At 43.0% G+C, this 22,454-nt stretch overlaps 2 protein-coding genes across 2 annotated transcripts in view; both read left to right on the top strand.

Annotated features, from left to right (window-relative positions):
* LOC116816987 (fatty acyl-CoA hydrolase precursor, medium chain-like) overlaps nucleotides 1-11,375 on the top strand; it is a 49,644-nt gene extending 38,269 nt beyond the window's left edge. Inside the window, exons 7-14 of the mRNA XM_075073657.1 lie at nucleotides 1,513-1,617; nucleotides 3,523-3,573; nucleotides 5,860-5,997; nucleotides 6,094-6,174; nucleotides 8,534-8,681; nucleotides 9,400-9,531; nucleotides 10,625-10,697; nucleotides 11,198-11,375. Of these exons, the coding sequence (XP_074929758.1) occupies nucleotides 1,513-1,617; nucleotides 3,523-3,573; nucleotides 5,860-5,997; nucleotides 6,094-6,174; nucleotides 8,534-8,681; nucleotides 9,400-9,531; nucleotides 10,625-10,697; nucleotides 11,198-11,375 (906 nt within the window). The remainder of the gene's footprint in view (nucleotides 1-1,512; nucleotides 1,618-3,522; nucleotides 3,574-5,859; nucleotides 5,998-6,093; nucleotides 6,175-8,533; nucleotides 8,682-9,399; nucleotides 9,532-10,624; nucleotides 10,698-11,197) is intronic.
* A 3,027-nt stretch (nucleotides 11,376-14,402) lies between these two features.
* Nucleotides 14,403-21,563, top strand: PDCD2L (programmed cell death 2 like). Its single transcript, XM_075073747.1, has 7 exons — nucleotides 14,403-14,555; nucleotides 15,562-15,725; nucleotides 15,873-15,942; nucleotides 16,484-16,872; nucleotides 17,982-18,098; nucleotides 19,099-19,247; nucleotides 21,389-21,563. Exons 1-7 carry the CDS (start codon nucleotides 14,427-14,429, stop codon nucleotides 21,517-21,519), a joined length of 1,149 nt encoding a protein of 382 aa, XP_074929848.1. The 5' UTR covers nucleotides 14,403-14,426; the 3' UTR covers nucleotides 21,520-21,563.
* The last annotated feature ends 891 nt before the right edge of the window (nucleotides 21,564-22,454 follow it).

Here is a 22,454-nt window from a genome sequence, read left to right as displayed (position 1 = left end):
AAGTATCCTGTTCCCTGATTGGTTCTCTGGTCAGGTGACAGCCAGGCTTACTGAACTTGTTAACCGTTTACAGCAAAGAGATAAAGTACTTCTGTGCTATTAACTTTTCTTATCTGTTTATGACACCAACCTTCTCACCGAATTTTGCATTTACTCAAAGTTCCATAGACCAGAGCTGAGAGGATCATGGCCTGACACTTTTAAGCACTAGACCTGTACAAATCAGTACGGCTGCTCCCAGAACAGTTAGGAGTGTTCTCTGGATTGCCTGGTCTAACAGCACTGAAATTAGACTTGATCGCCCTCTGTAAAGATGACGGGCAGCCAGCAAATTTCAGTGGGTGGCATTGCAACCTGACATGCTGGGTGCAGTGCCATTAAATTTGGCTTGGCTGCCCTCCATCCAGACGAGGGGTAGTTGGCCAAATGGTGTTGCTGCCTAGAACACAAGGAGTCTGCTCCTCTACAGCACAGCGTAGGAGAGTCCCCTGAGAAGAACAGCCCTCATGCACTGGGCGGATGAGATAGAGGGGAAACTCGCGCATGAGGGAGTGCCTTGTCCCTGTGGAAGGTGTGGGGACTGGAATGGGGTCACTGCTGGGAAGGGAGGGACAGGGAACAGAACTGGAATTTTGCCCTGCCCCCCAAGATACATAGCCTCCTCATCTGCCTGACAGATATTGTGTGAGGCTAGCTGATAGTCTGTGAAGCTATTTGACTTCCTCAGTGGAAGACCCTGTAAAAATGCAAAGTCATTGTTATTACATCCTGCAACAATCAAATTAGAAGAGTTTACAGCAAAATTGGAAGTGAACTTATTGGAGGCAGAAATGTCCTAGAGAATGTCACCTTATACACTAGTATCCAATACTGGAACCAACTGAAATCTATAGTTTGTACGACACTTGAGTTGGACGATTCCACTAGGCCAGTTTGAGGTGCTCTGGGACTGGTCGCTTTAGGGACTGCCATGGTTCCCCTCCCAGCTAGCTGCCCATATCTCCGCTGCCCCTGGCTCACATGACTCCACTACTGAGCAACAAGTGTGTCCTCTAGCTGCAAAATGTGAGAAATGCTAATGTAGTTTACTAAGCACGCGACTGACTGAAACACTTATATGTTGTGATCCTGCTCTGATACAGACTTCCCATGTCTTCGCTCAAGTCATTTAACCTCTGTGCCTTTGTTTTCCCATCTTCCTAGCTGGGAGGAGTTTTGTGATGATGAGTTAATGTTTGTAAAGCTCTAAGAAGTAAATGAAACCAGCAAGTGCACAGAGCTGTATGATTTATTTGCAGCATCCTCCTTGAAAAGCTTTTGAAACACACAAAGTCCAGAATGTACAAGCTGAGCTCTTTCTCCTACAGTAGAGAAAAATCCCAGACCCACCAAAACTTAATGTGTACGCAGCACACTGAAGGGATAAAGTGCTACCCAAGAGCTAAATGTTGTTGTTGTTGTTGTGCTCCATAACAGAGCTACTAAAAGTGACTTTTTTTTTATTGATTGCAGAAAATTGCTAAGGTATCTGGCTGCCAATCAACCAGCTCTGCTGCAATGGTTCATTGTCTGAGGGAAAAGACAGAGGAAGAAATGATGGAAATAACGCTGAAGATGGTAGGTGGCACTGTAATTCACTGTATGTGGCGACTGTTCATCTTTTACTGCAAACAAACAGGATTTCAACCTTGGTCCAGGAGTGTGCTTATTTTCCCCTTCTGCTTGCATCAGAGGAGGAATTAAAGACACTAGATTATAAGTGCTTTGGGACGGGAACCACGCATTTGCCATTTGCCATTACCTGGCACAATGGAGCCTGACTGTGAGTGGGGTCTCCGAGTGCTACCTTGTTATCAACCATACCTAATAACTTGGGTTATTGCCCTGGGAAAGAAAATGAGTTAAAGAGCTAGGACAGACATTTATAAAGTGACAAGTGACAGAGAGGACAGTGGGCCATTTGTGTTTACCTTCGCTGATAACCAGAGCCCGAGTGCACTCGCTATTAAAAGTAACAAATGTAACAGATAAAAAGCAGTGCTATTACATGGTGCATATTAATTAAACCACAGAGCCAAATACAGTATCTTAATAGCTTCTAATGAAGATTAGACTTGTCTGACTAAAGTACATTTCTGTCATGGCTGTTGTCAGAATCAAGGCCTCTGTGATTTTTCACAACTTTTGACATTTGAGGTGTTTGCCATGTGGGAGATGACAGTAAACAACTAACCTCATTTCCTGAGAACCTTAGATCATCGACGTTAAAGCTGCCTACCATGGGAAGTGGGAAGCTCTAGCGATTGTTGTGCTGGGGAAAGGTTTCAGACTCTGTGATTTCTGTATGGGGCACGTGAGATGCAACCAGGGCAGCACTATTGTCCCTCGCAGCTGTGGTGGAGACAGTCCTGGAAGCAGTCCAGAGCAGTGGTTCTTTCCTGACTGAACTGGCAGGAATTGGGATGGCAGTTTCAAATAGTTGGGGATGGGATTTTCAAATCGTCCTATGGGAGTTCATGTCCAACTCTAGTAAACTTGGGTACCCTGGACTCTTTAAAAACCCCAGTCCCTCGCTATCTGTTAAATATTTTTGCATGGCTTTAAAAAATTGTATTGCAAAACAAAGACCATTTGGGTATAAATAACCTGACCGGGCATTTTTCTGTACATTCATGACCTTAGATTTGTGTTTACCATGACCACGCTATTTTTTTACATGATTTGTTGAGGCTAAACGACTAGCCCCTACTGAGAGTATAGTAAGAGTAGCACTGAAATTAGAATGAAAAATATAAAAACGTCGAGGCCTGCCTGCCTTATTCTTCAGCTGATCAGGCGAAACTGCCACCTCCCCCATAAAGGAGCATAATTGCATAGGATGCTTTATTAGTGATATTCACCTTCCTCTCATGTATTGCAGCTTCCTCTAATGTATTGAATTCTCACAGAAGGTCAGAAGAGGGACCACTGATCTATTTCTTTTGGCAGTTCCTAAGTTCTAGAGCAGGGGTAGGCAACCTATGGCACGCGGCTGAAGGCGCACGCGAGCTGATTTCCAGTGGCACTCACACTGACCGGGTTCTGGCCACTGTTCCGGGGGGGGCAAGCATTTAATTGAATTTTAAATGAAGCTTCTTAAACATTTTAAAAACAGTATTTACTTACATACAATAGTTTAGTTATATGTGATAGACTTATTAGAAAGAGACACCTAAAAACATTAAAATGTATTACTGTGCATGAAACCTTAAATTAGAGTGAATAAATGACGACTCGGCACACCACTCCTGAAAAGTTGCCGACCCCTGTCCTAGGGTAACCCTGCTTGTTGTTAAGCAGATGCAGACATAGGGAAAAGACAGGCGGAAATGGTGAAGATGATTGGTGACACTGTAGCTCGTGTCTGTAATGACACTGCAACTTTTACTGAAATAAAATAAAACAAAATGCATGGTGTAACATTAGAAAAAGTGGCAACCATCACACAACTCATCCTTTTCTTCTCTTCCTTGCCTTTTGCAGGACTTCACAACAGTAAAGTTAAATGCTGCATCATCTGGAGACTTTGACAAGGTGACACTTGTTTTGATTTCCTGTTTAGGCTTTGAACTGTTTGTGTCCTGTCATGAATCCATTTTCAAAAGGGAGATGGAATCACAGCAAGAATGTACCAAAACTCACAATTTCCCAGGGAGAACAAACACAAAAAATGCAGGCTTGAGAATTCAAGCAAATGAGAAAATGTCCAAAAGGAAAATGGCCCATTTTTTCACAGCTCCCAGTGCCACCATGGTCATCAGCCAAATGTATCCACTGGGACTGGACGGACGGCTTTCTAACCTGGCATGCAGGAAGTAAGCACCGCATATTTGGGGATCTTACTAAGGATTAATCAAAACTGCACAAAGTATAGAACATCTGACATTTTTGTTTTCTGCAGAATTGCAATTTATTCCCCCACTTACCTGGTTTACCACATTAGCTTACTGAACTGTTTTGCAATACCTCAGCATAAGTTAATTCTGCCCTTATTACACATATGCATGCCCCATAGTGGGGTGACCAGATGTCCTGTTTTTAAAGGGACAGTCCTGTTTTTAAGCCCTCCTGCAGGTGTCCCAACTTTTTCTTAAAAAAGGACAAATTGTCCCGTATTTTCTATCTCCCCACCCCATCACTACTGATGGGTCCTGCTGCTGGCCGTATCCCTACTCGCCAGTCGCCCGCCCACCAGCAGTGATTGGGGGCAGGTCCAGTGGCCGATGATGGTGGTGGGTGTACCAGACTGGTGCAAAAATGCAGTGCGCTCCCTTGGCTGGTCCATCAGCGCAGATCCTGCTGCATGCAGACTCTCGGCCAGCAGGGCTCTGCCCCCCATCCCATTTCCGGCCGTCTCTGGCTGTGCACTGTAGTCACTGGTGAGTGCAGGAAGGCCCCAGGCAGCAGCCAGTTATGCGTTGCCCACCCATCAGCTCTTTACGTGCTTCCCCTCTTGCTGTCCTCTCCCTACTTTGCCCCTTCGCCCCACCCAGTCCCGCTGCTCCTCCATATCCCTCCCGGTGGGACAAATCCCACTTCCAGCCCTGTGCGGATAACCAGCCACTGGTCAGAACACCTGCAGGCTCCATAGCAGCCCCCGGGACATGGGCTTAGCATCCTCTTCACACCCCAGCTCTTGGTCCTGCCTCCAGGGAGTGTGGGACTGCACCATCCCCTAGGCACCCTTCCCTGCTGAGCCACCTCTCTGGCCAGGTTCGCTGAAGCCCCTGCAGTCAGGTTCCCTGGGCCCTGGTGCACAACGTATCTTTAGGGCTTAACCCATTCCTGTCTGCACTGTCGCCAGGAGGCAGCTGGGTTATGTCAGTGGCCAGCAGCAGTCTGGCGGTGTTAGCTGTCTGCAGCAGAAAGGGACAAGATGCTTCCAGCCACAGGGGTGCGGGGGAGTGCAGAAGAGATTAACTATGCAAAGAAACGCTAGGTCACCCCTTCCCCACACTCCTCCTTCCTTGCGCCTGGAAGCAGCTCCTGTCTTCCCCTCCTGCCACAGTGCCAAAAAAGCTGCTGCTGGCCACATTCTGGTGTAAGTGCTGGCAGAAATCAGCGGGGGGATGTGACCATGCGTGTCCCCCCAGCATGTTGCCTCGGGAAGACACAGTGCCAGGTACCAGGAGAGGAGTCTCCTGGAGGCCCAGCCAGGCATGATGGAGAGCGCCGGGCAGGGAGGGTCTGGTCGGTTGGTCGATCACCCTCGGTGTGTGAGAGAGGTGTACGGGAGTGTGTGTGTCACCTCTCCCTGGTGTGTGTGGTGGGGTAGGGATGTGTGTGTCACTCCACCCTATGTGAACCCTAATGCCTTAAAGATAAGAAGGCAAATAAAAAGAATGCAACCACGCAGTGTTTCTTTTTAACAGAGGCTCAATCAACTTTGATAATTTGAATGTTTGTACTGCATAGTTCTGATTGATGTCGTGACGCGCGTTGAACTCGCTTGAATATGAGTCATTTTACCAGATGTCCCATATTCAGCATAGGGAAATATGGTCACCCTACCCAGCAGGGCTGGAATGGTCTAAGCAAGGATGGAATTTGACTGACTTATCTATGTGCCAAGAGCATTTGACATACAAAGGGCAGAACACACATTGTTAAGCCAGATAGAAAATCTGCAGGAGAGACTCGGAACATGACTTGAAATGTGTATTCATCTCTTACATACACATCTTACACTTTCACTAATAACACGTGAGCTCACCTGGGCACTTGTTTAGGCTTGGTTGAGGTCTGCAGTGGGAATCTTGAAATATCTTCTACAGGCAAAAGTAACTTATAAATAACAAAGAGATGTTTTTCCTTCTGCAGTCCCTATTAATCTCTGCAGTTTTGGATGGTGTATTTTTTCCTAAGAGCCCTGAGGAGCTACTGGCTGAAAAAGCAATCAATGCAGTCCCATATATAATAGGAGTAAATAACCATGAATTTGGATGGCTAATTCCTAATGTAAGTGATTGTAATAGCTTTATTTATAGCCCAGTCTGTTAACTCTTTAGAAATATAAGAATTCATGGGCAATGTCATGTTCTTTTTACTTTGCAGATGTTCAAATATCCTGCTTTCACTGAAGGGTTGGACAAAGAAACAGTAACCTCACTGCTAGTGGCCTCAGAGCTCTTTACAGTAAGAGACTATTTCAAATTAATTCACATATGATGGGTATAGTCCTAGGTGAGATCTCCCTCCCCAACTTTCAATACAGTGTGGAAGAACATTTTACACCAGACTGCTCTATTGCTTGGCTAGGACCTTCATCTTGGGAAGAGGTATATATCATGGGGGGTGGGAATTCATTCTGAGCTAAAACTTTTGAACAGAGGGAGACATACTGCTGACAGAAATGTGCCAAACAGGCAGAAAGGGAAGTGAAGCACAATCTGCTCCCTCTTGAGATTAGACATCCCACAAAATCTCCTGTAACCTATGCTTTTCTTCCTCCTCTTCCTCTTTCATGAGGTGGAGTCCCATTCTTTAACGGGGGTTTGATGGGCAGCTGCAGGCCAGAATGCCCTTGGCAGCATGGCTCCTGCAGGTATTGCATTGTCATGGGGCTGCAGGGAGTTGGGAGGGCCAGGCAGCGGCGCAGAGGTGAGGGACTTGAAGAGGGAGTATATCTCCAGTTTATCTCTGAGGTCCACCTACATCCATCAGAGATTTGAAGGTTTCAAACTCTTGGCCTCTGACAGAAGGGAGTGGAGGTAAACCTTGGTTCCCTTCCCCAGTGGGAGAAATCTGCGGAAACTCATGAAATTTCTGCTCACCTGTATAGGTCATTCCCATGTGGAGAGAATAGGTCCGTATAAGATTCTCTAATGCGAGCAGAAGCCAAAATCAAATCCATGTGATCGGTCCGCCCCCAAAATCGATTCTATTGTTTTAAAGGACTAGTAATTTTGTTCTGTCTTATTAGTTTTTTGAAGTCGCCAGTGTGTGTAGCAGATACCATGTTGCCACACTCTCCCAAACTGTACAGTGAGATGATTCTAGCTCTCATGCAGAGCTCTCATTGCTGCCCAATGGCACAGAACTTCCAGCTTCTCTCCAAATCTCACTTCTCTAATTATTATATTCTGTGGTCCGCCCCACCTCAGCCCCACAGGTACGCCATCTCCCCACCTCCCAGCTTCATTAATTTACTTACTCCCATCTCACTGTCCTACATCCACCCCCAGCCTCAGCACACTTCTTCTCCTTCTGTTGCTTCTGGTTCTTTATCCATTTTCCCTCTCTAGGCCTGTGTTGCAGCCAGGGGAGGAAGAGAGAGAGACAGAGCACAATTTTTTTTTTTTTTTGATATTTGCTGTCTAATTAATTAGCCTCTTAAAGTTGGTAGGCAACTCCCACCTTTCATGTTCTCTGTATGTTATATTCTCGAACTATATATTCCATTCTATGCATCTGATGAAGTGGGCTGTAGCCGCGAAAGCTTATGCTCAAAAAATATTTGTTAGTCTCTAAGATGCCACAAGTACTCCTGTTCTTTTAGTAAGCAACTAGTGTACTGCCTTTTGAGACAGCACTTAAGATTGATAACACTCTGCATGATGTTAGATAGGTCTCTGCCCCCTTTGCAGAGGTCTCTGCTAACTCCATACAATAATCTTCCTCCAATAGATAGGCAAGAGTTCATGAGCAAATCTCACAATTTCTATCTCAAGATGTTTGAGTACTTTCCACACATGGCCCACAGCTATCGATGTGGGATTATCTAGAGAAGGAGGAGTAACGGTGGGATCATGTTTTTACAATGAGATTGCTAGTGACAAGAACAAATCACTAAAACCTGGACAAACGGAAGTTTAGACTTGAAGATGTAGATCAGAAAGGTTTCTTACACCATAGGAGGAGGAGTTGAGTCGGACAGCGATGGCCTTCCAATGGGGTCAGCTGGGCAACAAAACATATTCTGGCTCAAACTAAACGCTTGATAAGATAGTATGGATGGGGATGGTATGATGCATACAGGCGAATCTTTGCAGCAATCTAATGGTGGGCAACGAGATCTTTTGATATCTGAGCAGGTAGATATGGCACGTGGTATGTAGGGATGTTACGATGGGGGTGGAGATCTGAGTTACTAACAGAGAATTTTCTTTCCTGGGCGGCTGATGAGTCTTGTCCAACACGCCAGGATTTAACGATCACCATATTTGGGGTAAGGAAGAGATCTTCCAGGGCAGATTATTGGAGGAGGCCCTAGAGTTTTTCACCTTCTCTCTGCAGGTGGGGCATGGGTCCACTTGTAGAAGGATTTTCTGCGAGCTTGAGGCTTCCAACGTCTCTATCAATGGAGGACTTCAATAACTCAGACATAGGTTAAGGGTTTGTTACAGGAGTGAGTGGGTGAGATTCTGTGGCCTGCATTGTGACCTTAAAGTCTATGACTGCTGAAGGGTTCTAGGGAAAATGAAGCTTGCTAAATGTTGCAGTTGTTTCCAATAAATACCATCATTATAACAAGTATCTTTATTGTTCATTCTAGCATGTTCCTGCTGAGTTCACTTATCTATTAACTAATGAATATCTAAGCAATATAGAGGCGCGTACCCAGCTACGAGATAGGCTTTTTGAATTGATGGGAGATGCAATATTTGTTGTTCCAAGCATTCAAACAGCTAGATATCACAGAGGTGAGTTTCCAATTAAGTACATATTTTTTAAAAAAGGTTAAATTCCATCCTACCAATATCCTTGTTCAAAGCCTGACCAGGAAGAAGGTTCCTGTCTATATCCCTGTGTCTGTAATGGATCATCTCAACAGCTTTTCAGCCCCAATCTCCTGCTGTCAGGAAACTTTATTTAGAAAAATGCATGACCATGGCTCTTTCATGGATCCTGAAAGAACCATGTTACCATGAAATCCAGGAGAGCTGAACACACGGTAGAAGAAATGGTCCCTTACAGGAAAGCTAAAGAGCTGCAGATTTAGGGGGTTGAGCCCCCTTCTTGTTTGCAGGGAAGGAGCAGGCCTATACCTCCTGCAATAGGTATGACAGAGTAAAAGTCCACGGAAGTGAATATAGGGGGTTCCTGCTCTTCACATTGTCCTGTCTAAGGGACAATCAAGTGCATAGTTTAGTATCAGAAGGACTTCTGAACTTTTTCTATCGGCACCAGCTCTATGACTCTCTGGGGGCTCATTGTGCTGCAGATGACTATTTTCCATTAATCTTTGGTAATGTATGTTTGCATCTGAATTCCAGGTAGTATTAATAATCAAATAAATAATCAATAAAATGGCTATCATTTTGCCAGCATCTTATCAAAGTAGCTCTTGATTAAAATGTATTGTTCTGTGTGGAATATATTTTTACTACTGGAACGCTTCATAACTTTGTTTTCTATTAGATTCTGGCAGCCCAGTCTACGTTTATGATTTTCATCATCGATCAAGTTCATATGAAGGTGTTAGACCAGACTTTGTAAAAGTGGATCACGGCGATGAAATTGGCTATGTTTTTGGAAAGCCCTTCTTAGCTGGTGATGTCTCCATGCTTGCTAAAGAATTCTTATTAAAGCATCATTATTGTGACATGTGGAACTGATGTCTAATAATGTTGTGAATACTGAAATGTAACAGTTGTATGAACACTGTATGTGTCTGGGTCAGTGAGGTGAAATTATTGTATATTGGGTTATTGGAATTTTCTGTATGGCTGCATTGATCAAATTTATATGGGGGGTTGTGAAATGTTTACTTTAAGCCTATAATGCTCAAATTTATAGGGGTCAGTCTGTGCATGAAGGCAGCACAATGGCTTCCCAAATAAGAACACCCAAGCACATACTTGAAAGACAACGGGGCAAGTTGTTAGCTTCTAGGATTCTGTTCAGTCTCAAAACAAATTGAAAACCTGCTTTGCCAGAGCTGAAGTTACCAGAATGAAAGGGCTAAAAACAATAATCAATAGGTGACTTGATTCTCTGAAAAGAGATGATAAAACCTGTGCGTAAATTCAGAGTGAGCTCTGACAAGGAACAAGCTTACACTGGAGTCAGGCTCTGCTGAAAGAGCTAGTCCTACCAGGCCTAGGTGTAAAAAGTCAGTTGGTACCTGTAAACTTAGAATCTATATAGTCTGTTTATTGTTTTTAAGTTCGTTTTCTTACCAAAAAGCTTTTTGTTCTAATTTGAACTTGTTGATCTTTTTTTTTAAGGAACCTGGTTGGTAATTGATTACCACTGTAATTGCCCCTGCAGGAACTGGATTATAGAGTCCGATCCTAGATTAGACCTGCTGAAGCAATCATAATTAGTACCAGGGGACTGCTACCAAGGATCTGATCTCAGAGTTTGAGAATTGCATGATTCCCCCTTAGCAGGTGACAGTTAAAGGCCTGAGACCTGGGCAGAGAACCAGGAAAGGGTCAGAGGTGCAGTTTGCCCAGTAACTGGGACATTGTTATTATTTGAGCCCTGTTTGCAGGCTCACTGCTGTAAAAATATAGATGTGATCTTTGTTTCCTGTCTTATAGTAGTGAACTATAGATACTTTTTAATTGGAATCAATTCTGAGTGCACCTATATTAGTATAATCTTTGTGCTGACCTTACATTTCATATCTTTCCTGCAGGTGATGCTACAGAAGAAGAGGGTAAACTCAGCAAAACAATTATGAAATACTGGGCTAATTTTGCTCGAAAAGGGTGAGACTTATAATACATTCATTGGGGATGGATTTTGTCATTGCTACTGAAAACACTATGCCAGCACTTTTCTGATGGGCCCCATATTTCTGCAGAGTTTAAGATTTCATTTCAAAACAAACTAGTTTCAAATTCCAAAGAAAACCATGCCAAATGTGATTTACTGCAGGACCATTGTACTGAACTTGCAGATAAACAGAAACGTTAGGTCCAAGGGCTTGAGCTATCACACTCATATAATGAACCATTAGAGATGAAGCCTAATGAAGAAAGTGTAAATGTCAGCATTATCCATTTCACTGCTAATAACAGATCATTTTAGCAGAAATATCCAGAGATTGTGAGGTTGTGAGCAAAGCTTGAATTAACCACCACGGTGTCCTTCTCTGTCCCGAAGGACTCTGACTCTTGACAATTAATGAACAAACACTGTCTTGTGCAGTTTTGGTCGCAATGATAGAAAAGTGGCAAGATGATTCTTCACTGTATTTTTTTTCTAGAAATCCTAATGGTGAAGGTTTGGTGAGATGGCCAGTGTATAATGTGGATGAACAATACCTTATAATAGACATAAAGCAGAAAGCAGCAAAGAAATTGAAACAGAACCGAGTGGAGTTCTGGACAAAGACCCTGCCTAAAAAGATGGCTGAAGGAAAGAGAAAATACCAAGAGTTATGAAGTCTGAGAAGCATATGAGTTGCTTTTAGCACAGTGAAATAAAACAAGATCACTTCATCTGAACGGGAGGCATTTAATACTCATTTTGTAATTCATTATAATGTAGTTTAGTTTTATGTATGAGGCATTAGAGAAGAACCTGAGCAAAACTGAGTCCCAGGAGGAACTGAGCTGCCGTGTTGCAAATCAGGCAGAAAACAGGCTGACCACTCAGTCTTAAACAGAGTCAGTGATGTTTGCTCACAAAATAACACTGACTAGAGTTGTAGTACAACACTGTGGTAGAGTTTGGTATGTCACTGTCAAAAAATTCTACAACAGATAAGTTCCAATACAGTATCACGATAATATATGGTACATGTAAGCCATTGCAGATGGTGAGTAGCAGTGTTGTCCTTTATTCCCCCTTTCTTTTCTCTCTCAAGAGACATTAGTCACTCATAGGCCTCGCACCTGCTCCCACAGAAGTTATGAGATTTGCTATTGATTTTAATGCAAGTTCAATTTAAGGTGCTGAATGCTCTCCAGGTCCTTACAGTGAAAATATTTGCAGGTGCTCACCGCCTTACAGGATCATGTCTCAAATCCAGACACCTAAGACCATCAGATAGCCCCATTGTCCGTCTACCCCAGTATCCTGTCTTTCAATCGTGGTCAATGCCAGATGCTTCAGAGGGAATTAATGGAACAGGGCAATTACTGAATGATCTAGTCTGTCATCCTTCAGCTTCTGGCACTCACTGGCTTAGGACACCCAGAGCATGGGGTTGCATCCCTGCTAATAGCCATTCATGACCTATTCTCCATGAACTCACCTAATTCTTTTTTTGAACCAAGTTACAGTTTGGCCTTCACAACATCCCGGCAATGAGTTCCACAGGTTGACTACATGTTGTGTGAAAAAGTACTTCCTGTATTTTCAACCTGCTATTAATTTCATTAGGTGGCCCCTGGTTCTTATGTTATGTGAAGGGTAAATAGCAGTTCCCTGTTCACTTTCTCCACACCAGTCATGATTTTACAGACCTCTTATCATCTTCCTAGTCTCTCTTTTTCCAAGATGAAGAGTCCAAAGATTAACAGTGTTTAATCTCACATTATAGGCAGCTGTTCCGTACCGATAATCAATTGTAGCCCTTCTCTGTACCTTTTCCAATTCTAAATCTACTTTTTGAGATAGGATGACCAGAACAGTCTGCGTATTCAAGTGTGGGTATGCCTCATTTTATTATAGTGCCATTATGGTATTTTCGTCTTATATCTTCTCCCTTTCCTAATGAATCCTAATAGGTCAGCTTTCTTGACTGCTGCTGCACATTTAAGCAGCTTTTCCGAGAACTATCCACAATGATTCCAAGATCTTTCTTGATGGGTAACAGCTAATTTAGAGCCCATCATTTGTATGTATAATTGGGATTACGTTTCCAATGGGCATTACTTTGCACTTATCGGCCATTTTGTTGCCCATTACCCAGTTTTGTGAGATCCCTTTGTAACTCTTCCCAGTGTACTTTGGACTTAACTATTTTGAGTAATCCTGTATCACCTGCAATAGCCACCTCACTGTTACCTTTTTCCAGATCATTTATAAATACACTGAATACTCATAATCACTTTTTATTCTTTAGCCATTTTCCTATAAATGTTATATACACAACTGTTAACCCCTCAGTTTTTGAATTTCCTTCTATCGCTTCAATGAAACCTAGACTGATGGAAATTCTGAGATTATGTGAAAAAAGATAAATTGGGGAAAATAAAGCACATTAAAGTGTGAGATAAATAACTTGAGGTCTTTTACTGTTAAGCGCCTACACCAATGTAAAATTTAGTTGCATTAGTCATCATATTTCTTTGGGGCTCTTTGTTGATGCAGTGTTGTTTTTTTTCTGTTGTTTTTTGCACTGAGAGAGAAGCTGAGTGAGGTAATATCTTTACTGGACCAACTAATCCCTAATGAGGTTTCAGGCATCCATTTTTTGACTAGCACAGCCAGTTGAAAATGGATACTGAAAGAGCTCGAAAGTGACGGGCATGGCGCGCGGCTCCTAATGCAGGGGTGGCCAGGGTGGCTTCGCATGCTGCCCCTTCCCACAGTGCAGGCACACCCTGAGTGCTGGCTCTGCAGCTCCCATTGGCCAGGAACTGCAAGCCAACGGGAACTGCAGGGCAGAGCCAGGGGTTGGGGGAAAGCACAGAGGCAAGCACCACTCACACCCCAAACGCTCTCCCACACCCCAACTCTCTGCCCCAACCCTGAGCCCCTCCCTCACCCCTAGAGTCTGCACCCCAGCCCTGACCCTCCCATATCCAAACCCCTTGGCTTAAGCCCAGAGCTCTCGCCTGCATCTCAACCCCCCGCACCGCAGAGCCTGCACTTCTCCCACATCCCAAGCTCCTGCCCCAGCCGGAGCCTGTAGACAGAGTGGGTGATGGAGTGAAAAAGGAGAGGGGTCGCACAGAATGTACAGGACAAGGCAACAGTGTCGGTTTTCTGCAATCACAGAGCTGAGAACGACAACCCCATTGTCTCACACCCACACCTCCCCCGCCTCTCTAATAGCCTGGGACTGACATAGCGAGTGTTTGCACTGAGGCCTCCCCCAGTGGTATAAGAATTGCCCCACTCTGCTCTGAGGGTCTTTGACTAAATCTCACTTGGATCTGAAAATCCTGGAGAAACGTCAGTGCACGGGCAGAGCGGAGGTGGGTCCCGCGCGGTGACCGCGCTCAGCCCCCAGCGCCTGCAGATGGTGGGCGGACGCGAAGCGCTGGGCAGCAGCGTTCCGGGCTTGGCCAGAAGGGGGCCGCTCATTTGGCAGCCCGGCCGAGGCAGCGCTGGCGACCAGCCAACGGGGAGGGGCGCGGCCCCCCCGTGAATTCAATAGGCCACAGCCCCCGCCCCATCCACCCCCGGGATCACTGCCCCAGCCGCGTGCGGCACGCGCCCGTCGCGCAATCCCCAGCGGGCGCTCTGACTCCCTGCTGGCATTTGTCCCCTCTCGGCTGCAGTAGTCACGTGGCGGGCCCAGAGTCCCCCTCAGGCCGCGCATGGCCGCCTCTGCCCGCTGCGCCTGCGGAACCCCGCGTGCTGCTGGGTCTCCGCGACGCCGCCATCCCGGACCCGCCCGGACAGCCTGCAGCCCCGTCCTGGGCCACCAGCACGCTGGCGGCTCCCCGGTAAGGGGGCCCCGGGCGGCGGTGGCCGCGGTGCCCGACGGGAGGGCGGGCTCGCGGGCCGCTCACTGGCGCTGCCAGCCCGGGTCGTTGCGGGCGCCCGGAGGGCGGTGCGAGGTTGTGCTTTGTAGCGCAATAGCAAAGCGAACTGCTGGTAAAATCCAGCGTGCGGGGTCCCTGCAGGGCGGCGGCGCGCGTTTTACCCCGGATCCTGCACTTCCTCTGCCTGGGGAGAGTCCCAGCGAGCCCTGGGCACGTACCGGGCTCTGCCCGCCCGAGCTCGCCGCAGGAGCTGCGCCTCAAGTTAGTATAACGAGCTTAGTCAGGGACGTCAAAAGCTGCTGGAGTCCTCCGCTGTCTCCAGCGATTGTGCGTGCTCAGTTCTCCGAGATGCGCCTGGCACTGTCAGCCCGGCTGGCATACGGGCTGGTATTTGAAGGATTTTTGCATAGCCGTGTTAAGTCAGGCCATATGGCTCAGACCTGTGGGCCACCTAACTTAGCTTCCGGCAGTGGCCAGTGCCAGACGCTTCTGAGGAAATGAACAGGGTAGGCAGTTACTGAGCAATCCATCCTCTTGTGTTGCTAGTCCCAGCTTCTGGCAGCAAGAAAGTTAGGGATACCCAGAGCATGGGGTTGTGCCCCTGACCATGTTGGTGAATAGTCACTGATGGACTTATTCTACATGAACGTATCTAATTATTTTTTAAAACAATGGTTTTTTTGACCTTCCCTACTTCCTCCACAATGAGTCCACAGGTGACTATGTGCTGTGTGAAAAAGTACTTCATTATGTGTGTTAAACCTGCTGCCTATTAATTTCACTGGGTCACCTTTGGTTCACGTGTTGTGTGAAGGGATAAATAGCACTTCCATATACACTTTCCCCACACCATAATTTGATATCTCCCTTTCATATCGTGCCTTAGCAGGTCTCAGTGCAGTAAATAGCACTGTGCAGTGCTTCTTGAAATCATCCTTAATCAAGGTCACTGTTCTGTGTCTCCTAGAATTGTGTCCCTTCGGTAACCATGATTTATCCTTCTTGTGGGATCTGCGGTACCACACTGATGCACATAGTGCAGATATATTGCCCCCTTGAAGGCTCACTATTCCACCGTGTCGTTAATGTATTTGCTTGTGCCATGAAAGGCTGCTGGGGAAAATCAGAAAGGTATGTATATGATTTGCATTTCTCTTCTGAGCCTTCTGGGTGGGTGCTACTGTAATACAAAAACTGAATCCTGTTATCTTCATTTGCCTTTATCACATTAATTACTTGTTTTTCTTGTGTGTCACTTTCTTATATTTCACTTTAAAGCTGGAAAGTATTACGCTCCCAGTATTTGCAGATGCAAGGAAACGAAACACAAGATTGCAAATTAAAGCAGGTATAACTTGCAAGTATGATTTCTTTTTAAGTGCGATATATAGTGTGTAATATTTAGGAATTTCAAACAAAATGTATAGTTTCTTCACGGCTGGGACATTTTTCCTATTACAGCTTTTTTTTTTAAACTGTGGGTGAGTGAGAATAAAACTATATGGTTTTCATACTGATAGACTTGAATTCTGTTTGTACAGTTATTGATTAATTTGACTTGGCAATAAATGAATCAGATTTCATTTTTGACAGAAATGGTGACCCATAATTTTGTAGTAAGTCCTATCTTTGTTCTACCTCCCACAAGGATTCAACTTTTAAAAACTGAAGTTATAATGTATTCTATTCCATAGATAAATCTTTGGATGTTATACTTGTTTGGCACGTTTCCCTTTGTTTTGGGCTGTTTTATTGTCAGTATCCAACATTGGGGAAAAATTAAATTAAGCATTAAACTGAGAAACTTAGTTCTTTCATGTATGTCAATAAAAGTATGTACAAAATGCCTGAGGGACACAGCTCTTGAAAATTGTTCTTCTTATTCTCAGAAACGAGAGAATAACTTTGCACCAAAGGATTGGTGTGATGGAGCAGATGACTGGGGAATCTGTGATGAAACAGAATATCCTGTGCAAACCACCAGTCACCTACTTGGCTTAAACACAGTGAGCAGTTCCTCCTCGTCCACAGCTGCGGAGTGTGCATCCCAGTTTCAAGGACTTAGCCTGTCAGATATCTCCGATTCCTTATATAGGCCAGTTCCATGTGGAGATTGGATAGTAATGCCTACCTCTTGTCCCAGATTCCAGTCCCACTATATCAGTGTTGTGGATGAGGAAGAGTACACTGACTACCTTTATACAGATCATGCACACAAACTTTTAAAGGAATATCAACAGAGGGAGGGTGTTGATTTGGAACTGTTGATGTCAGAAAGGTGAGAATAGGCTTATAGTCTGTGCTGTTAAATGAAGACCATTTGATAAACTCCTGTTTGCTGACCTCTTCCAAATTAGTTAAATCACTATTCAGAGTCTAAAACATTAGAGCATCAGTCAATTTTATGCTATCTTAATTATATATTAACATTTAATTATGTTTGATGTATGGATTATGTCCAGTATACTCGTAGTTCCCTAGATTAGTATTGAAACTTCCTTTTCCTGTAGATTTGAGTAGGGGGATTGGATGACTATGAGAGATGGACCCATAGAGCCTTTATGAAGGTGGTAGTCGGAAAAATAAATTTTGGACATTAGAGTTATTGTATGCTGCTGGAACACTTGTGTAGTTGACCACTTATACCGGGAACAATTGCCACTCTGTTACAATGTAAAATAGGCTCCCATAACAGAAAAGTGTGGGCTCAATCTGGTACTTAAGTATGAAAGATGATATCACTTGCAGGATATACACCTCTACCCCAATATAATATAACGCGGTAAAGCAGTGCTCTGAGTGGGGCGGGGGGGAGGGGAGGAAAGGGCTGTGCACTCCAGCGGATCAAAGCAAATTCGATATAACGCGGTTTCACCTATAATGCGATAAGATTTTTTGGCTCCCGAGGACCGCATTATATTGGGGTAGAGGTGTACATACATGCTTCTCTGAAATAATTTTCCTGTTCAGTTGAAAGGACCTTCTTGAAAGAGTATGTGAGAGGACTTCCAATTTTGTATTGGAAATAAATAAAAACACCACCAAAATTAAAAACTGGAAGGGCTTTGAGAGGTCACAGAAGGGAATGACACTAGATTTAAACAAATATGTGGTTGATTTGATTTCATGCATTATATTACAGGTTATTTAGAAATAGCTTTAATGATTGTGAGCCAGTGAATATCTATGAATCAGGACCAAACTGATCAATTACACTTTATTAAAGGGTTGCCTCTAATTTAAGAAACAGGTGTGATTTCATTATGGGTAATATAAGAAGAACTTCCAAAGTGTGTTGTTTTTTCTGTCAGAGTAGCCATACTTATTTTTGAATATGTATACTGTACTGTGCAGCTCACTGGCAACATTTCCCCCTTATTCGTCTAGTTTTGTAGGTGAAGGTGACAATGAGAAGTATGAAAAGAGTGAAGTCAAAAATAGGGACCATGTGTTCCATAAATTTATGAAGAGAATTTCTGCCTGTCATGAACAAATTCTAAGATATTTTGATAATCTAGACATGTTTTTGGTGGGGTGCAATGTCAGTCATTTGTGTCAGAGAATGAATAAGTCTTTGATTTGACATCACTGAAAATGTAATGTGTTTTTTAAATTATTTTAATTTTGTAAGAGGAGTTAAGTGTGGGATACAGCATAGATGACAAAAACAAACCATGTTCAGAACAAGTGAGATCCTCACCCCTGTTCTGATCCCTTTATGTCAGTAAAATGGTTGGAGGAACAAAGAGCCCTGGATTTGGTCAAGGGAGGACGAGAGAGAGAGAGAGAGTGCGTGCGTGCGTGTGCGCAACAGGTCTTGTGGTGGAAACTTTAGTACGCAGATCGTTGGAGATCCTGAGGAGCAGTGCTGTCCATAGACAGTTGATAATCAGCTATTGTAATTCCATCCCAGGCCCCAGAGCAGCCCAGAAATGGAGAGGCGCACCTTAGTTTCATTATCTTTGGACTATGATTTCTGTGCTGTGCTTCTCAGAGGTGCAGAACAGTATCCCACATGTTGCACTGAAGCAGAAGTTACCTTTTAACAATGGTTCTTGGCCTCTTGGGAGATGATGGATCTGTTGTACCAGTAAATGTGCTTTACTGTAATGGATCACACTATTGCAAGATGTTTAAGAGCCCTCTGTTCCCAATTAACTGGAATTGCATGGCTACATTTAGGGAGAGTTGAGAATACTGCACATCTTTTAGGCATCAGTCAATGGCTTCTTTCTTTTAAATAGTGGGAGGCTGCATTATTTATCACATCCAGCTCTCTCGTATGACCCTCAAAGTCTTTCCCCCACTTTTAACCTTTGTGAATAATGGATGAATACTTCTAAAACGTAGGGCATCAGCAGGAATCAGAATCTTTGCCTATTGGTATGGCAAGCAGCTTCTGAGCTTTAGAATCCCAAGAACTAATGTGACATTGTCATGTGTTTTTGTCAATGAGATTTCGTTGCAAAAAATATAAATAAGGGGTCTTTTTCTTCTCCAGATACTCCTGGGGTGGCCAGCCTTTATTTATAACATGTCCTTCATCCAACATTAATAAAATGGTTCCAGTCTGCAACAATTGTGGAAGTAACAGAGTCTTTGAATTTCAACTTATGCCAGCACTGGTCAGCATGCTGAAGAGTGTTGATGCAGGTTAAATCTTTTGTTGCTTTAACTGAATACTAGTCAATCTGCTGGTTGATTTATGATTATAGTAGCCTGGAGTTTAGACTGCTTCTTGCAAAATATACACAGTGAATGAAATAACTATTTTTAATACCATTAAGACAACTAATATTGGAGGTAGCCTTCTGTTAGGTTGTACTCAGTGCTTCTGGGGTCTTGTGAGGACAGCATCTTGTACAAGACTCACTGTTGTTCAGTTTTAGCTGTTCAATTTCCTTTCAGTGAGAAGCAGCATTCCCTTTCCTGTTTGTTCCTATTTACTGGGACTGTTTGATCAAAGCCTCATATTTTCCTTAGTGCCTTTCTAATAAGAGAAGTCCAGAAAACTCCTGGTCCCTAAATAGTAATTAACGTGTAATAGTAGTCTAAACTGAAGACTTGAGAACTGAATAAATGTTAAAATTCTGTTTCATCACGAACAAAACTGCAGCCACATACAAGCAGCTTTATTTTGTTTATTTAAAAATCTCAGTGGATTTTCCTTAAAACCTTGAAGTGACAAAGTACTCAGTGTTTAATTAGGAGATTAAACCCTAGTTTACACGCCTAACTTGTGTTGGTATAAGTATGTCACTCCAAGGTGTGGAAAATCCACACCCCAGAGCAACAGTTATGCTAACCAAACTCCCAGAGTATACTGTGCTGTGTCCCTGGGAGCGCTTCTCCCATCGATATAGCTACTGCTTCTCGAGGTAGAGTACCTACACTGACAGGAGAACGCTTCCATCAGCATAGGTAGCATCTTCACTAAACTCTATAGCAGCACAGCAAGTGTAGACAAGCCCTAAAATTTAACAGTATTTGAGGTGAGGAGAGTTTAGTTACTAAACAAAACCATGATTTATATCAAAATGTAGTTCATAACACTAATCATTTAGGCTTCACTGAAACCAACCTTCTACACTGTGGATTATGGTAAAGATGTTCCAGGCAAATTGGACTGTGATTTTTCCAAATATATACTGAACTATATTCTTTGTGTTTATACCCATTCAACCTCACTGATGCCATAGTGGTTGATACAAATGTGAGAACAGAATTTGACCCCAGTCTTTTTTTTTTTTTTTTTTAAATTGTAGTAAATTTTAAGGTAGTATGCTCAAGGCCTGCTTAAAGTTCTTTTGTGAATTTCATTCAAAGGATTGACAATTTAAAAAAAAAAAATCACACTTCCATCTGAATTTTATAACTATTACAGTAATTTTGTGTAACTGACAGAAAAATCTCATTTCTAAATTACTGTATGCTGTTTTTTACATGAGGTGGATAATGTATAGTCTCCCATTAGAAAATAATTATATTTTAGAGGCATCTGATAAGAGAGATACTGTGTAATTATATATGTATCACAGAATGATTAACATTCAAATTAAGTTTTATGAAGCAATGGAACATTTCTGCAGTGTAGATGACAAACAGGTATAACCAAAACCATCTAGTTTTTCCTTAAACATAAATCAATTTTAACCAAAACTTCTTGGGCTTCTGGGGTCCAGCTTTCCTTTAGATACTGAAGTACTAATATCTCTCAGCCTGTCATTAGTATTTGAAATCCTGAATGAATGAAGTGAATATGAGTTTTAGATTATTTGTTTCTTTTAATAATATCAAAGAACTTCTAAGTTTAAATGGAACCTTCTAGGGTCCAGAAACTTAGCACTCAATTAAGCCCAGTATCCTGTAAACACTTACACATTTGCTTACCTTTAGGCATGTGAATAGTCCATTGGCCTAGCTACTGCCAGTGCCCCCTTACCCCATCATATGCTTACAAGACTTATAATTAAGTCATTAGGACTTCTCACATGCTTAGTAGAGCATGTGCATAAGTGTTTGCCAGATTGAGACACTAATTAGCATCTCACAGTTGTTTAAAATTGTACCAGTCTACCTCTCTGCTCCACTCTAAATAGATATTTAAATTACCTGTGGAGAAAGGGCTATATTTTTAGAACTGCACACAACAAATGGCCAGTTAGGTATGTAAATAGCTATTTGTTGCATATTGCTTATACATTATTTTGAATGCAGTTATAAACAGCTGCCTTTTAATATGTTAACCACTAATACACTACATGTTGTAAACTCTTAAATATTACTTTTTTCAGATCTATCAGTGGAATTTGGAACAGTTATAGTTTACACGTGTGAAAGAAGCTGTTGGCCAGCTAATCGTCAGAATCCCTTGGAGGAATTTATTTTTATACAAGAAGATCCAGATCAGCAATTATTTAAATAAAACATTTATTTTCTTGAACAAATAAAGTTCTTATTTAAGTAAAATGAAGGTATTTGTGCAGCAAAATGTCACCTAATGAAAATATGACATTTTGAAGTCACAGGGTAGCGTGGGTTTTTAGTAATTCTTGCAAAGCAAACTCCAAAACTGCTGTGCTAGGAAGTGAATATTAATACACTTTCATAAAACTTGGTACACGTACAAGACTTGCTACTTTTGCTTATGTACACAATTTTGTATAGTGATTTACTAGTACATAGTCTAGCTAGTAACTCTGACTACTTTGAAACTGTCAGGGATGGGAGGGGAAAGGAGGAAGGTTGTTCTTATTGCACTTGCTCTAGCTTTATTTTGTTTGGTTTACGTTAGCTAGGCAGCATTCTAGAGTCCTGCAACTGTTCAGCAGGAAAAGTTGACCCCCCTGTAAGGTTCTATATACCAGTCAAATTAAGTATAAAATACAGGCATTTCAATTGCATTTCTTTATCTTCAGTTGGCATTAAGTGAATATGGAGTTTGTGATCTAAGAAAATGCATTCTTACTATGACTACTGCACTAGGGATGATGATCTATTTATGAATTTCTGCTGTGATTCTAACACTAGGTTCCAGGTACATGACCTCTCCTTGCAGGGAGCTTTGTTAAGAAACATTAACAAGGAGCACAGTAGTGGTTAGGTACAGGGTTGATTGTGAAAACAGGGATATAAGAAGTTTGAGTCCCATTCCATTTACACATAAATGTTTTGGTATGGGAAGCTTCTGTGATATGAAGAAGGGTTTAAAACTACCTTTCATATAAGGGGTTTCTAATCCTTTTTCCATCTCTTGTTTACCTATTTTTGCTTTAATGCACATAAGAAGGCTGGCTTCGTAATGCAGTGCTAGGGATTATTCCGTATGTTCCTGATTCTGTGAGGATGGATACATCCTAA

Source organism: Chelonoidis abingdonii, chromosome 19 (assembly GCF_003597395.2).
Source record: "Chelonoidis abingdonii isolate Lonesome George chromosome 19, CheloAbing_2.0, whole genome shotgun sequence".
NCBI classification, from domain to species: Eukaryota; Metazoa; Chordata; order Testudines; family Testudinidae; genus Chelonoidis; species Chelonoidis abingdonii.
This window is presented reverse-complemented; position numbering and strand designations above follow the sequence as displayed.

Coding starts and splice junctions, on each gene's coding strand:
- PDCD2L (XM_075073747.1), top strand. CDS start 14,427: ATGGCCGCCTCTGCCCGCTGCGCCTGCGGAACCCCGCGTGCTGCTGGG. Junction 14,556..15,561: donor AGCACGCTGGCGGCTCCCCG/GTAAGGGGGCCC, acceptor TGTGTCTCCTAG/AATTGTGTCCCTTCGGTAAC. Junction 19,248..21,388: donor GCTGAAGAGTGTTGATGCAG/GTTAAATCTTTT, acceptor TACTTTTTTCAG/ATCTATCAGTGGAATTTGGA.